This window comes from Colossoma macropomum, unplaced genomic scaffold, assembly GCF_904425465.1.
Source record: "Colossoma macropomum unplaced genomic scaffold, Colossoma_macropomum, whole genome shotgun sequence".
Classification (NCBI taxonomy): Eukaryota; Metazoa; Chordata; class Actinopteri; order Characiformes; family Serrasalmidae; genus Colossoma; species Colossoma macropomum.
In genome coordinates, this window is record NW_023494785.1 from 16746692 (window position 1) to 16761311 (window position 14620).

General features: G+C 37.7%; 1 protein-coding gene across 1 annotated transcript; it reads left to right on the forward strand.

Annotated features, from left to right (window-relative positions):
• Positions 1-7121: 7121 nt before the first annotated feature.
• Positions 7122-13498, forward strand: ecm1b (extracellular matrix protein 1b). Its single transcript, XM_036584976.1, has 9 exons — positions 7122-7295; positions 7693-7749; positions 8233-8319; positions 8616-8878; positions 10945-11159; positions 11504-11765; positions 11975-12189; positions 12676-12769; positions 12991-13498. The coding sequence occupies exons 1-9, from the start codon at positions 7235-7237 to the stop codon at positions 13153-13155; spliced, it is 1419 nt and encodes a 472-aa protein (XP_036440869.1). The 5' UTR covers positions 7122-7234; the 3' UTR covers positions 13156-13498.
• The last annotated feature ends 1122 nt before the right edge of the window (positions 13499-14620 follow it).

The window sequence follows — 14620 nt, forward strand, 5'->3', positions numbered from 1 at the left end:
CAAAAACTTTGCTTTCTCCATCTACACGACAACACTGAAAACAGAGTTTCTGAATATCTTCACTCTGTTAGGAGTTTCTCAAAAGGTCAATTTTTTAGTGACCTAAAAACAGTTTTCATGTGGGCCCAAGACCAAACACATAGAAAAAGCTATGTTTAAAAAAAAAGATACTTGTGTACGTGTAGACATGCAAGGCTTTAGTTAAAAGGATATTCTTTTCAGCACATATACATTCACCGAGCGTGTTATTAGAAACACCCGTACACATACTTATTCATGCATTCATTCATCTAATCAGCCAATCATGCGGCAGAAGTGCAGCACATAAAATTAGGCAGATACAGGCCAGCAGCTTCAGGTAATGCTCACTTCAACCATCAGAATGTGGAAAAATTTGATCCCAGTGATTTTGAACGTGGTATGATTGTTGGCGGGCTGGTTTAAGTATTAAATCTTCATGCACAACAGTCTCTAGAGTTTACCCAGAATGGAGCAATAAAGAAAAACATTGATCAGCAGTTCTGTGGATGGAAATGCCTTGTTGTTGAGAGAGGTCAATGCAGAATGACCAGAATGGTTTGAGCTGACAAAAAGGCTACAGTATCTCAGATAAGAGCTCTGTACAATTGTAGTGAGCAGAAAAGTATTTCAGAATACAGAACACGTCAAACCTTGAGGTGGCTGGGCTACAACAGCAGAAGACCACACTGGGTTCCTCTTCTGTCAGCCAAGAACAGAAAGCTGAGGCTGCAGCGGACACAGGCTCACCAAAATTGGACAATTGAAGACTGGAAAGACGTAGCCTGGTCTGATGTATCTGGATATCTGCTGAGGCACACAGATGGTAGGTTCAGAATTTGGCACCAACAGCAAGAATCTATGGAACCAACTTGCCTTGTGCCAACAGTCCAGGCTGGTGGAGGTGGTGTAATGGTGTGGGGACAGTTTTCTTGGAACATCTTGTGCCTATTAATACCTATCAATCATCTCTTGAATGCCACTGCTTATTTCAGTATTGTTGCCGACCATGTGCATCCCTTAATGGACACAGTTTACACATGTTCTAATGACTATTTCCAGCATGATAATGCACCACATCTCAAACTGGTCTCATGAACATGACAATGAGTTAATTGTTTCTCAGCGGCTTTCCTAGTCCCCAGATCTGAATCCACCTTTAGGATGTTGTAGAACGGGACATGAAAGTGCTAAAAAAATCTGCAGGAATTGCATGATGCAATCATGTCAACATGGACCAGAATCTCAAAGGAATGTTTCCAAAGTTTTGTGAAATCCATGCCACGAAGAATTGAGGCTGTTTTGAAAGCAAAGGGAGGCACTGCACAGTATTAGTAGTGGTCTTAATAAAGTGCTTGGTGAGTGTATATTCAAATGTACATAGTAGTATTATTGAGCAAAAATACTCACAGCTTTTAAAATGATTTTTTAATTTAGGTATATGCAGCATAGTAAGTGCAGTTACTTAGTGTCCAGTTCTGGTTGTGATGGAATGAATAATCATGATTACGTAGCACACTCTCATCCTCTTGGGCTAGGCTTAAACAGTGTTTGTCATGTCTGTTTGTGAGGGCAGCTTTTGGGTATGTAAGTATGGGTCCAAGACAAACACTGACTGGTTCACCTGTACCTGAGAAAAACAACAGTTTGACCACTACTTTAATGAAAAGGTTTCAAACAGCCAGATTATGTCCATGTGCGTATATGTGTGTATTAGTTTACATATATTTTCAGGAGAAAAATGCCTTTATCCAAAAAACAGAAGGAGTATCCAACATATAGCATCAAGATGAACAAAGTTTGAGTTTATAAAGTGCTTTTTTTACACTTCATTTTTTAAAAGGGACAAGGCAAACCCATTTCTTTTTGGTTACTGAGGTTAAAGGTAGGGACACATTTTGGGCTAGACTTCTTATTACAGATAGGCAGTTACACATATGTAATGCATATGGGACATGCAGTTCTGTGAAAAAGCCATAGACCACCCTTCATTTATTTCATTTCTAGTCAACGGCCAAGTTATTCATTTTTCAGCATCTGGATGAAAAGCAGAAAACAAATATTCAACAGACAATTACAAAGAAGAATCAACAAGTAAATATACATTTTTTTAGTATTTACTATTCAGGCTGAATTCTACTCAGAGGCTTGCTTTCAGGTTTTTTGAATAAATCTGCAGTAATGTTTTTCCACACCTACAAAGTTGGTGTGTAACCAGTTCACTGTTCTGAGAACACCAGCATCTTTGTTTGATTTGCAAATGTTCTTTTTTCATCTATTTTCTTTGGAACTAGACAAAAACAGCTGTGGAATTTTTCAGATTCAAAGCAAGAGTGGATCTTGATTTTTCCTCTCTCTCAAAGATGAAAGCTTTAACTTTTTATCTGTTGGTGACAGTTTGGTTGTTAAGAGACCGATTTTCTAATCTCCTCAGACAAATCTTGAAAAATAAACTCAATGGTCATTCTGACATGCTGAAATATAATAAATGAAGGGTGGTCTGTTTGTATGACCCTATGTCCTGACATACAAATGTTTGTGTGTGTGTGAGTGTGTGTGTTTGTGTGTGTTGTGGGAGTCTGACAGAAGTCATACACAGCTAAGCCCTGCAATTGACCCTCATATTTCATTCGGCCTCATAACATGTTGGAATCACTGAAACACACTACTAGAGTTTAAGTTATATAAGTTTTTTATCATTTGGCTGGTGCCTGAAATACATTCTGTCCAGACATAACTTTTCACGGACTGTTTTCTAGACAGCTAGTTCTAAGCAACAGTAACTAATTGTGTATAGCTTCTGATGTTGTTGTGTTGATGAACAAACGCCCCGTACTAAGAGTTCGCCCAGTCGAGGTTTCATGAACACTGATAACACAATGTGGTAATGACACACTTACTGCAGGGTGAATATGCTTTAGATACAGAAAATCTGCTAATAATATGCCACACTGTTAGTGCTGAGAGGCAGTAGTGTTTATTCCTCTCCACTGAGTGATTCATCTAGTAAAACTGACCTTCCTCACTCTCTTAATCTCTCCCACACAAAAAGCTTGTCTAAGGAAGATAGCACAACTTCACTGCTTTCGTAAACCTGACCTGAGTTGGCATGGACACATTCTTTTCCCACCGGTATTCCTTCCAATCCCGCCTCCTGCTTTTGGACTGGCTAGAAATTTTCTGCCGCTGTGATAGGGTTGGTAAGATGCTCCAAGGTCAATTTAATATTAAAGGACCCCCCATTCAGCGTTGTGCAGAAAGCATTGATACCTGAATTCTGAATGCATAAAAAGGTATAGTGTATGTATTTAGAATAAATTTAGAACACAAGAGTGTGTAATTAAAATGTTTAATTTAAAAATAATTTGAATGAACAAAATTCTCAACATTATTTTGGCTCTCATCTCCTGCTTCAGTCCACTGCTGCTCCCATAATCCCACTGCTGTCTCATGACCTAAAGAAACAATTGGCCAAATCCCAGTAGCAAAGCCAAGCTACTTTGACTGTAAAGTGGGTTGCTATGTGATTTTCGGTTAATTGCATGTAAATGACATGCATGAGTCCAGTACAACAACACTTCTAAGCCTATCACTCATGAAAACGTGAACATGTCCTCTATTAAGGAGACTGTTTAGTTTTATCATCTCTCAAAAGAGTTTAGTAACCCTGAGATTAATAACTGGCTCATCACAGTGATTTATCAGTCTACTCAGTTTAGCAGTGCTTAGTGATGCTGAGATTAACAACTGGCTCATCACAGTGGTTTATCAGTCTACTCAGTCTTTAGCAGAGCTCAGTAACACTGAGATTAATAAATAGCTTATCACAGTGATTTATCAGTCTCCTCAGGCTTTAACAGAGCTTCATGCTGTGATTAATAAGTGGCTCATCACAGTGTTTTATCAGTCTATGTAGGCTTTAGCAGCAACTTCAGTGTTTGTAAAGGAGGTATTTATTGAGGTCTTCTTTAGAGTATGTCTTTCTCTTTCTGCCATATGTGATTTTAAAATAATTAGTTCACAAGCATTGATGGTGTTTCTTTTAAAAATGGTACACATTTTTCAATTTTGTATATAAGTATTCAACAAGCATTCTCCTAAAAAAATTTAAGGTGACTGTATTCTGAATACTACCTTTACACAATGTAACTTGGACTGAATACAGATAACTCATTTCTGTATTCTGAATACATATTCCAAATACTTGTATTACCCAACCCTGCCCATGTCCTACATTTTTCTTGCATTTGCTTTGCTCCTTTATGGGAAGCACTTATGTCATTTGTGTGATCTATATACATAAAAAAAGTTATAATTAATTTTTCATGATTATATACTTTTGACTGTTCTACTGTGCTTTTAAGATTGTTTAAATGATATGTAAATGATATCTGCTCTGTTAGCTGCCCTCTATTCAAAAAGTGGTCCAGGCTGAAATCCTCCATATAACTTTCCTCATAACTCCTCATAACTCCTCTTAACCTTGAAATTAGCCGTTTTTGAAGGACTCTAGCATTATGTGAATTAAAACCAACTTTAAAATCAACCAGAAATAGATTGTCATGTTGATTCTCTGATATTTATTGTTGATTTTGAGTTTATTTGCTCTTCAGTATTGACAGTTTGCATATACTGTATACAAGCATAAAATTCTTATTACCAGAACACGAATTAACCAATAAAACTCACTAATCCAAAATGTCATGTTCCTGTTATTATCATAAGTGTGCACACAAACTAAACTCATTAAAGGCCAGCAAATAGGAGACATTTTCATTTACTATATGACACACTCCTCCATATTGCAATAAAACACACTATCGGTCTTTTCTATTTCAATTTCACAGTATACAAACATGCCAGAAATTAGCCTTAATAATCATAACTGGCTGTAACATGCATAACATAACTCCAGCAACAAATCTCATAGGAAAAGTTTGCTCTATCCTCAAAAATGCTCACAGCATTATAACAGTACCTGTTGATCCACACATTCATAATGGTGCACTTTTCAACTTTCATGGTGAAGTTCATCAGAAGTATTACATCATTGTTACAAAGTAATGTATTGGCCACTTTGTTTTGAAAGTACCTTGAATATATAGCCCTAGAATAAAACTGCAGTTTAAGCTTTTTAAATGCTAGCTTCCCTTTTTTTCTAGATGAAGAGCCATGGCAGACTCATAACAGGAAATATATAATCATTGGTCAGTGATTGGTGAATCATGGCCAAGCCCAGAGCACTATTACACAAGCGATTATCTGAAAATGCAGCACAAGGTCAGAAATAATGCTTAATACTGTTAATTTTGCACAAGATCAGAATTGTTTTCATAAATGTTTATAGCAAAAATAATATTTTGATTAGCTTATATTTATTTAGCATATTTGTTTTTGATTTCATATAAGCCTTCTTTTAACAACACTCTGTAAGCATTTGGGACCAGAGGAGACCAGTTGCTGTAGTTTTGAAAGTGAAATGTTTTGCCATTCCTGCTCGATACAGGATTTCAGCTACTCAACAGTTCAGGGTCTCCTTTATCATATTTTTTGTTTCATAATGTTTCATATTTTTTGTTTCATAATGAGTGTTTTCAGTGGTGACAGGTCTGGATTGCAAGCAGGTCAGTTTAGGACTCAGGCTCTTTTAGTACGAAGCCATGATGTTTTTATTATGTATGTACAGCATCCCAAGTTTTTGGAAATGGGGTTGTAGATTTAATTTCCGATAATTACTCCCCTACACAACATTAGTGGTGAAATGTAAATATTACATCAATGTTGGTTTACTATGCCTTTTTTAAGTGACACTTCAACTTGAGTTTGATCCAACATTACAATGCTAACTGACTTTCAGCATTCAATATGAATTTAATGTTATTTTTCCATCCTTAACAAAGCTTAACAAAGGTCACCATGAACTAATCTTTTAATATATGTCTGCTAACTCATATTTTGATCTAGGATTAATGGACTGCTTGTAAATATGAACAATATGAACCCAAAATAGGAAGTTAGTAACTTCAAGATATTTTTTTCATGATATACATTGTTTGGAGTGGGTTTCACATATACAAGAATATCAGTGCTATATTATAATTAATACCTCATTTATTAGAGGAATACATTTTCCATTATACATCAGCATATACAGCACTTTGGAATGAAACTCCTTAAATTTCAATTTGCTCAGTGAAATGCACAAATTTACAACCATGTATTACATAATAATAATTGTATGAAAAATTGCATATTTGAAGCATATTTGTGAGGAATTAAATAGTTTTTTACTGAGCTCCATTTAAGTCATTCACATTTAGTTTCTTTGCTGTTGCTGATCCCTCACACGTGCGAGCTAGGATTTTAGTTTTGATTGAAGAAATCCCAAAAAGAAAAGAATAGCACCTAACAAACTTCATTCCCTATACTGATAGATGAATAATGTAAGCCTAGTAAGAAGCCCCACTGCCGTTCTGCTAGAAAGTTTGTGAACATTTTAGAATTTTCTGGTTTTCTATATAAATCTCACCTACAATGTAATCAGATCTTCATCTAAGTCATAACAACAGAAAAATAGAATCCCATAAAGCACATAACACAAGCAATTGTACAGGTTTTCATGAGTTTATTGAGCAGACTGATGCAAAATTAAATGTCTTTGGTGGCAAAAGTATGTGAATCTCTAGAACAGTGGTCACCAACCTTCATCCTCGCTGTATCAGATCACTAGTTGGTTGAATGAAATGTGCTAGATGTGAATTGGGAACGCTGCCTTTAAAAAGGACCTGATCACATTTTAGTTTAGATTTATGAAGGGCTTCACAAACTTTCTAGCACCACCGTGTATAGGCCTCAGCATGTAAATCCAAATGTTTCGGTTTTATACACTTGTAACCATTTTAACCACATCACACTGTTTAGCCGAGCTAAACCCCTACTTAAGAAGAAAAGGGAAGCAGTTCAACTACAAAACGCGTATATGTTACAGAAAAATTGAGAAACAACTGGACATCCGGGAATATCTAACCTACTTCTGCGTCAGTTATTATCATGGAGACAAAAAACCTAAACAAACCGAAACGTGGGTTTGGTTAGAAGAGCCGCGCATGCGCAGAACCGAACGTGACTGTCCGAGCAATCCACAAAAAGGCAGATGAGCTGTTGAGCCTCCGATCACTCGACCTTACAGGAGTGGACGACGGGATCAGAAGCTGCGATGGGCTCTCTACAGCGATACGTGCTCCTGCTGGTGGTGTTTGTGGTGAGGGCAGAGGACGGTAAGGGATGCGCCCGTGTTTCGTATGTCCGAGTTTTCATGTTGTCTTTTGACAGAACTGGAAGGATTTAGGGGATTAAATTCAGGATCCCTGAACTCCTGTTCCGTTCTGTGTTTGGGTGGGTTACACGTGTGCTTGCGTAATCTCGTTTGTTGAAATCTGCACTGTTAACGTTCTGTTTTCCTCCAGTTGTTCATTTAAACAACTTTTTCAAAGATGTGACTAAAAGCATTGGAATGCCTCAGCTGTGCTTACTGAGAGCACTGTGGCCTGCAGGGCTTCTACTGGGAAACTCTTTGCCTTAGTGTTCCTCAGAAGTATGAACTTGGCAGCTGTTGTGCAGTCAAGTCTGTTTGTGCATTACTGATAACACATGTGTCCTGTCCCGCTTTTCCAGAGCTGTTTGTGGGCCAAAGAGAAGTTATTTTGGAATTAGACGACCTGGTGGATGGAGGTCTGTTTGACTGTACTAGAATATAAAAGTCATTTTTATGATTGCTCTTACTTTATTCACCCTCCTTTAACACAGCATGGGGTGGATTCACATATTCTGGGACATCAGGTGAAAAAGACACACTTTTTGTTTATTCCAGTTTGAGCTGGTGGTCAGTAGCGTTTTCCTTCTAAATGCTGTAAATAGGCCATTTTAGAAACATCATTTTAGTATGAAATTGAATAAAAAAATGCCAAATAACATTCTCCAGTTTAACCTGGTGTCCCAAAACACTTATAATGAGCTGGAGCTGTAAGAAACTGAAGTTTTATCATAACTTAAGCTCATTAACCTAATTTGGAGGACATAAATGATCACAAACCGAGCCACATTCTGTGTAGTGATTATGACTTAAGGCTAAACAAAATCTCTCAGATATGTTATTTCATTCATTTGAAAGTTCAACAGTTCACATAATTAACTTGCTGTACTGTCTTATTTCAGATTTCGCTGAACTCGGTGAAGACGAGCTGAAGCAGAAAGAAGTGCTCCCTGACATCTCTCTGACTCAGAGATATGTGCTGCGACCAGGTGACACAATGAGAGAAACTTTGGCACCTGACTCCTTCCTTGGAACGCCAAAATCTTTTGTTTTCACTTCATTTTTACTGTTTGTGTGTTTGTAGTAACTGAGATTTTAGTACATGATATAACGGTCAGTCAATGAACAGGTGCATACTCAGCAAGTTTCAGAGTGCAGAGTAAACTGTCTGTTGTGTTTTTTTCCCCCACATCCCATTCCTTTCCATATGTTCCTCTGTCATCACCCATTTTTTAATAGTTCATTTCTCCTTCTCTGTCTCTCTTTGTGTGCCTCCTGTTCACAGGTCCTCCTGTGTTTGGCCCCCGCTCCATGGGCCACCCACAGATTCCGTTCCCTCTTGCCCGACCTGGGCCCAACAACTTCCAAGCCATCTGTCGCTATGGTAACCAGCGTCCTCGGTATCCTAAGGAGACCCTGCCTCAGAATGGCTTTGGTTACCTAGTTCGTCAGGCTAACGCTGTCAACCAGCTGGAGTCCTGGTTCTCTGTGTGTTGCAGTCATGGGATTGAGAATGAGGAGCTGCTTCTGTGCTGCACAGAGAAAGCGGTGAGAACGTGTACTGTCTACCTGCACTGGCTGCATTATCATGAATCACAGTGTTTAGTATTAGCCCGTGAGCTATCACACCCTCAGATTAAAAGGGCTGAGTCAGGCGTGATTTGTTACCCATGGTTTGAGTCACCTGAGATTTGAACACTCATAGAGAATTCAGAAAGAATGTTCGGTTTTCTAGTGCACGCCGTTCATGAATATGGTTATGTAGCGGGTGAAAGCAATAGGCACTTGCTGCCTTTGCACTTAGCTAATTGTAGAGGGAAAATTGCATTTGTAAATAATATGGATGTTACAGCTGCTGGGGTATGGACTGGTCAGTGCTTCAGTCTGCATGGTTGCCACTGCATTTTTGTTGAAGGTGCACAGGTGATGCTTTGAGATAACAAGTAAAAAAACCTTTTTCCAGATGCACCGTAGACCCAGCCCTGGCCTTTTCTGTCTCATATGCCCTATAAACAATATCGGAGACCTTGATCTGGCTGTCTCTGGGCAAAGCGGCCTGTATAGTGTGGTCATGCACTGACCTTCTCTGTCCTGATGCTACATACAGACAGGGAAGATAAAATCAATTGCAATTACATAAATATCTCTACTTGAGTTAATAGTAGGTGATCCTGACTTACAGTGCTCAAAATCAGTCTTGGGACACTATCTAAATACAATTTATGTCTTTCTATTTATTATTTTCCAAGCTAAAGTCATCATTTATTCATTTGTATCCATCCAAAAAAGATAACAGCCTGCAATAACGACCAGGTTTACAAACTGAAAGTCAAAATTATATTGGTAATTAATTGAAAACCTAAGTAATGTAGTTAAAAACTCAAACGTTAACAGGACAATTGTTAGTGTCTATTTCATTTATGTAGACCAGTATTTAATATATATTTTCTGCATATTTTCTTTTGAATGACAACTTGAAGTCTTCTAGCAAGGAGTGCATGAGTTTGCGTGACTGATTCCCAGCCAGGCTTGTTGTATTTTTGTCTTTCGGATGGCATGAGCAGGGCAGGTGTTGAACACTGCTGGTCTCTTTAGACAATTTCAGTATTGATTTTAGAATTTTTCAATTTTTCAACAGGACAGTTTACAAAAATAACAAGAATAAAGAAAGAGTCAGTTTCTCTACCATCTTGATTAGGAACTTGATTTTCACAAACATTTAAACCACAAGATAATATTTTTTGACAGATTAAATTAACTATGTATTACTACCTATTATATACATTTTCTAAAGAAGTGTCTTTCAAAAGGTTACTGGCATTTTAAGTCAGGTGTGTTGGATGGTTGCTTTAAAGGAGTAGTATTGGAGATCTGTTTTGAACATGAAGTGTGTATGCATTTGGATAATTGTCCTAAAACTGTTTAGTAAATGGGGGTTAGGTGAAAGTTTGTAGTTTGCTGTTGTGCAGTTCAACTAAAAGTATTGATTTATAAGTTATAAATTAGCTGAAATTCTGTTTTTCTGAATATCTTAAAGCCAAATATTCATAGTACATTAACAAATAAAATGATTTTAAAAACACAAATGATGATAGGAGTGTCTCAGCACTTCTTTTGAACACCGTAACATTCACTGGCTACCTAGTATCAACTATATAGTGCATTGATAGGCCGCTCAAGCCGCATTACTTGTTTGTAGATGTGTTCTGTATTGATTCTTTCGGTTCATTTCCACCACATTATCTGAGTAGATGTGCTATTGCTGTACAAACAAAACAAACTCTACCTTATGTAAATCACAATAAACAAGCATTAAGGCTCTGTGGGGCAAAACCCTCCATAATTTTGTTTGCCTCTTATTGTTTTGGTGTGGCGCACAGATAGACATAACAGTGGGCAGCCTTGAGTGATATCATCTGTACACAGAATCCACAGGATATCAGTCTGTTGAAACACAAATGTGTGTTCTCTCTCTCTCTCTCTCTCTCTCTCTTTTCCTCTGTAGGCTATTCTTTCTCCCCATATCTCTTTTCTAGCCACCTGCCACCTTTGGTTTGCCTCCAAAATCATATATATTTTTTTATGTTGCAACATTTGTTTTTGTTGTTTTGCAGTGGAAAAACTCACTTTCTGCCTTCTGTGACGAGGAGTTCTCTGTTAAGACCAGTCACTATCACTGTTGCAAGAAGAAAGGGTCAGAAAAATGGACTTGCTTTGAGAACGCTGCTCCAAACAAATCATATGAGCCTTCCGGACAGGAGTCGTACGCTGACATCCCATCCATGACTGTGGATTTCAAATTTAACCCTGATAACTGCCAGAAAAAAAGGTAAATTTGACTACTGTAAACTCAAAGTGCACACTTAGAACTATGTTGTCAAGGAGCAATGAAGTCCACCAGAAGGTAGTGAATAGTAAAAAGCAGTAAACCAGCTCCCCCTTCGCAGGAAGCTAACTAATACTTGCATGACTAATGAATAAGTCTGCTTTGTCAGAGAATCAGAGAGAATCAGATTTAAATATTTGGTAGACTCTCTTTTCCAGAGTGACTTACAAGTATTTAGGTGTTTTTATTATTAACTCTACGCATCCACAGTGGTCCAGATTTGTTCCCTCTAAATGCTTGCGAAGATATTGGAGGAAAACTGTTTTTTCTGTACTTGCTCATAACAGATCACAGATGGTTCCCAGAGCTGTGAGAGGAAGAATGACTAGTGTCCTGAACAGCTACTTTCCCCCTGGCCGCCCTAATTCTGGCAATATTGGATCAATTTGTGCTAATCGCAAGCAACGGCGCCAGTACCTCTCCACTTGTGTTCCTCGTAATGGCTACCTCTCGCTGCCCGATGAAATAAAAGCCATCAATGAGCTGGAAAAAGGCTTTAATCAGTGCTGTAAACAGAAGAAAGGAAAACAGGCCTGTGCTGAGAGGAAGGTGTGTGTTTATCAGTGCGTGTTGCAGTAGTGACGCAAATAGAGCATGTCTAAACAGAACCATACAGACATGAGAATGCTGTGTATTTAATGGTAGGGATAGGCTGTGATTTTCCTGAATAGATGACCTTACAAAGGCTCTGGTCTAATTAACATTTGCACTGTATCTTTCTCTGTCTCTCACGGCCTCTTTCTCTCTGTCTGCTGCAGTGGAGGACGATGGTCGATGACTTCTGTATGAATAAGAAGAAGGTTGATGTGAACCAGCTTGATTGTTGTGAAAAGGATGAAAGGAAAGAGAAATATGATTGTTTTGCCACTGCTGCCCCAAATCCAGACTACATCCTCAACAATGACAGTGTGTCACGTCCCACTCTGGACATGTTCTGTGATATGTACTTTACTTATCACATGACATCGAGAAGGTATGATTGTCCTGTTAGACAGTACTACTCTTTCTTACTTTAAGCATGTTTTTATGTTCTTCTTTTAAAAGTATTTTTTCTTATTGGTAGGTTTTTGGGAGGGTGCAATTGCTTTAAGAGCATAGTGAGATATGGAGCAGAAATGACACAGGGCAAAGAGCAAAACTGCAAACTTGCCTTAATAAACACCAATATACTGTAAATGAGGTGACACATGTAGTCTGCCTGCTCCGCCTGTTTTTGAAGAGAAAGGCTGCAATTTTTCTTTAACTATCAGGATAGACTAGGTTTATACTGAAATACTTGGACATACTTATGCAGACTGTAATATGTAGTATGCGAATCTCAGTGTAATATGTAATATAATATAAATACAATATATGAATCTCAATGTAATCCGTAATGTAAGTGTAATATGTAACTGTCAATGTAATGTGGAATATAAAACCAGTGTGGCCTATGTGAATCTTAATATTTTCCCTCTAGCCATGATCTTGGTTTGGAGATGTTTGCAAGCAAATTGTCTAAGCAGTGCTGCCACCCGGTGGAAGAGAAGAATACTGCTTGTTTACACACACAGGTACGTATTGGTGCACATTTCTGCTCATCATAATCTCTGCTCCTTCATCTGTGATGTTGATAAGATAAACGATGTATTTGTGGACAGCCATGCTCTAAACTTGTTTTCTTTATCAGTAACACTAAAATAATAAGGTGAATACTAAATCCAAGTTAGGTTATTGATCCTTCAAGCATCTTGCCTGTCTGTTATTGATCAGAAACGGCCATGTTTTGTTTCAGCTCGACAATATTGTGGATGAGGTATGCGATGATCAACTCAGCAGCTCTATGATCTGTTGTAAGGAGAATCCCAAGAACCGCTCCAAGTGTGTCACCAAGCACATCTTGCGCAAGCTTGCTAATGACTTAAACTACAACATTCGGAAGAAATGCCCGCTCTCCTAAAATCCTGTGTCTGGTCATTGATTAATTGTGTTGAGCCAATGATATTCACAGGCTGGTATTCCAGGTGTGAATGTAGTGGAATTGAGTAAACACATTCAGATGGGTTACATTTCGAGTTGAGCCAAAACTGCATTTTATATCAACACCACTTGATATTTTCTGTCTTATTTACCTTTTTCCTGAAAGATTATATTAATGAATTATTTCAAATGATTATTTTTAATACATTTTCAGAGCCACATGCATGGTTCTTGTTAACTGTGTAGACACTTTTTCCACAAACTAAATGCAAATCACTATTTTCAAGTAAATGTGGTAAATAAACAAATAATTTCCTTGTTTATTATCTTCCTCGTGTGTGTATTTTTTGTTTGTTTTTGTTTTGTTTCAGATTAGGAAAGGCATTTTATCATATCCAGTTCTTCTTATGTTTGTTGCAACGATATGACATGGTAATTAAATATTGTGAAATAATCCAGTACATTTTCTGTGGGATTCTGAAGAGATATTTAATGTCAGTTTATAACAGGACAGAAAAAAGGTCCACTGCTCGTTGAAAGTCTAATGAAAAACAGAAAAAGAAAACAGCCATCAAAATCATACCCTGAAATGAACAAATCATACATGCTTTCAATACTAAAAGCATAAAAGCATTGTATAGAAAACAAACAAACAAAAAACATTTGTTCACAGACAAAAAAATACACTAGCAAGTCAAGATTTGACAGAGTACTAAATATTGAAACAATGTGTTTTTCCCTTTTTTCAGTTGAAAGCTAAAGTTATTTTAAGTTACTTCCTGCATTAACAGTGTGATACATTCCTTAGGGCTACACAAAATTTTGGCCTAGCATCCTTTTGTTGATTTTCATGAGGGAAGGGTTTCCTTATGCTGAATATACACATGTTGTTTGCCTGATGTATCAACTGATCTCAGGGTAAAGTTATCTGTTGCCTAAGAGCGTGTTGTTATTTTTATCTCCTCTATACAAAAAGGCTTGGCGTCAGAGTAGGCTCTATCTTAAACTTGTCTGAGACATTGGAAAGGCATGCAGACGGTTAGGCCTTACGTGACCACAGTTTCCCTAGTAACAGCTGGTATTAACATCCTTTTTCTATGATAACATTGCCTATACAAACAGAACCACATCCATGGGATGAACCATCCCACGTGGTGAAGACTAATACAATGCATCATTTTCTTCAATCAAGTCAAATAACCACAGAAATACTGGCAGAATTTTCCTGCCTTTCTATGTGTACAGAGAACAGAATCAACCAAACCTGTTGCAGTTTCATCTTATGTCATTGCTGAACAGCTATGACTTGGTGGCATAGGATAGGACTGTCAGTATGGATTTGTTGAACCACAACTTTAAAGTATCAATCAAAGATTTCAGAACTACAAACAGTGCTGCTATTAAATCACTAAACACATTGGCTTCCAAGAGACGTGCAAGAGAAT

Excerpts from the sequence above, each read along its gene's own strand:
- ecm1b (XM_036584976.1), top strand. The coding sequence starts at position 7,235 with ATGGGCTCTCTACAGCGATACGTGCTCCTGCTGGTGGTGTTTGTGGTG. Across the intron at positions 7,750-8,232 it reads AGACGACCTGGTGGATGGAG|ATTTCGCTGAACTCGGTGAA; the intron begins GTCTGTTTGACT and ends GTCTTATTTCAG. Across the intron at positions 8,320-8,615 it reads GAGATATGTGCTGCGACCAG|GTCCTCCTGTGTTTGGCCCC; the intron begins GTGACACAATGA and ends TCCTGTTCACAG.